Source organism: Grammomys surdaster, unplaced genomic scaffold (assembly GCF_004785775.1).
Source record: "Grammomys surdaster isolate TR1022 unplaced genomic scaffold, NIH_TR_1.0 62, whole genome shotgun sequence".
Taxonomy (NCBI): domain Eukaryota; kingdom Metazoa; phylum Chordata; class Mammalia; order Rodentia; family Muridae; genus Grammomys; species Grammomys surdaster.
Genome location: NW_021604564.1, coordinates 13,689,104 through 13,691,006, shown reverse-complemented (window position 1 = coordinate 13,691,006; position 1,903 = coordinate 13,689,104). Strand labels below are relative to the sequence as shown.

Genomic DNA, 1,903 nt, shown 5'->3' with positions numbered 1-1,903 from the left:
TTTCAATATAGTATTGGAAGTCCTAGCTAGAGCAATTAGAAAACAAAAAAGAAGTCAAAGGAATACAAATAGGAAAGGAAGAAGTCAAAATTTCACTATTTACAGATGATATGATAGTATACTTAAGTGACCCCAAAACTTTTACCAGAGAACTCCTAAACCTGATAAAGGACTTCAGCAAAGTAGCTAGTTATGGCCGTCCCACAGCCTGACACGCTGCACGGTCCCTCAGTCTCCCATGGTTGCCTCCCCAGGCATGGCACAGGGCCTCGCCACACTATGGCAGCAGCAAGACACAGCACGCTCGACTTCACGCTTGGTGCCAAAGCCGATGGTGAGGCCATTCTGAAAGGCCTTCAGTCCATTTTTCAGGAGCAGGGGATGATAGAGTCCATGCACACCTGGCAGGACCATGGATATTTAGCAACTTACACAAACAAGAATGGCAGCTTTGCCAATTTGAGAACTTATCCACATGGATTGGTGTTGCTGGACCTTCAGAGTTACGACAGTGATGTGCAAGGCAAACAAGAAACTGACAGCCTTTTGAACAAAATAGAAGAAAAATGAAAGAATTGAGTCAAGACAGTACTGGGCGGGTGAAGCGACTACCACCTATAGTTCGAAGAGGGGCAATTGACAGATACTGGCCTACAGCTGATGGGCGCCTGGTTGAGTATGACATAGATGAAGTGGTGTATGATGAAGATTCACCCTATCAGAACATTAAAATTCTACACTCAAAGCAGTTTGGAAATATTCTCATCCTCAGCGGGGATGTTAATTTGGCAGAGAGTGACTTGGCATATACCCGGGGCGTCATGGGTAAAGAAGACGACACTGGCAAAGAGGTACTCATTCTGGGAGGTGGGGATGGAGGCACATTATGTGAAATTGTCAAACTGAAACCAAAGATGGTCACTGTGGTAGAGATTGACCAAATGGTAATTGATGGTTGTAAGAAATACATGTGGAGAACATGTGGAGATGTCTTAGACAATCTTAAAGGAGATTGCTATCCGGTTCTTATAGAAGACTGCATTCCAGTACTGAAGAGGTACGCCAAAGAAGGGAGAGAGTTTGATTATGTGATTAATGATCTGACAGCTGTCCCTATCTCTACATCTCCAGAAGAAGATTCCACATGGGAGTTTCTCAGACTGATTCTTGACCTGTCAATGAAGGTTCTGAAACAGGATGGAAAATACTTCACACAGGGGAACTGTGTCAACTTGACTGAAGCCCTGTTGCTCTATGAAGAACAGCTGGGGCGCCTGTATTGTCCTGTGGAATTCTCAAAAGAGATTGTCTGTGTCCCTTTATACTTGGAATTGTGGGTATTTTACACTGTTTGAAAGAAAGCTAAGCCTTAAAGAAGAGCATCCCCTGAATGACGTGTGCTGCAAGCCAACTTCCTGACCTCCATATGCCGTGTATGCCATCAATTCATGAATTCCTTAAAGTGGTTTTCATTTTTAATTATTATTTTTAATTTTAAAAAAGCCAATGGGAAAAATGTATATTTTGATGAGTTTGGGTGTTAATTTTTAATTAGACCAGCAAAGACTGCGGAATGCGCTGACCCCCTAGAATGTGATTTTAGTATCTTTTTTTCCTCTGTGTGGGGTTTGGGTTTTTGTTTTTGTTTCAGTAGACCTTTAATTTGGACACGTGGAGGAATGAACATCATTGTTTTGTTCTGGAGAGAAGTTCCTGATAGTGTTTCTCCCCTCTCACCCCCAAATTGACTTAGATATTAAATTTGGTGCTTTTAAAGGTTTTTTTTAAAAAGTGGCTGGTTATAAAATCAACTCAAACAAATCAGTAGCCTTCGTCTAGTCAAAAGATAAACAGGTTGAGAAAGAAGTTAGGGAAATAACGCCCTTCACAATAGTCACAAATA

The 1,903-nt window shown here is 41.7% G+C and overlaps 1 protein-coding gene across 1 annotated transcript; it reads left to right on the top strand.

The window, feature by feature from the left end:
• The first annotated feature begins 279 nt into the window (after positions 1 to 279).
• Positions 280 to 1,355, top strand: LOC114619004 (spermine synthase-like). Its single transcript, XM_028764862.1, has 2 exons — positions 280 to 453; positions 606 to 1,355. Exons 1-2 carry the CDS (start codon positions 280 to 282, stop codon positions 1,353 to 1,355), a joined length of 924 nt encoding a protein of 307 aa, XP_028620695.1.
• Positions 1,356 to 1,903: the final 548 nt, after the last annotated feature.

Excerpts from the sequence above, each read along its gene's own strand:
- LOC114619004 (XM_028764862.1), top strand. The coding sequence starts at position 280 with ATGGCAGCAGCAAGACACAGCACGCTCGACTTCACGCTTGGTGCCAAA. Across the intron at positions 454-605 it reads CAAACAAGAATGGCAGCTTT|CGACTACCACCTATAGTTCG; the intron begins GCCAATTTGAGA and ends GGGCGGGTGAAG.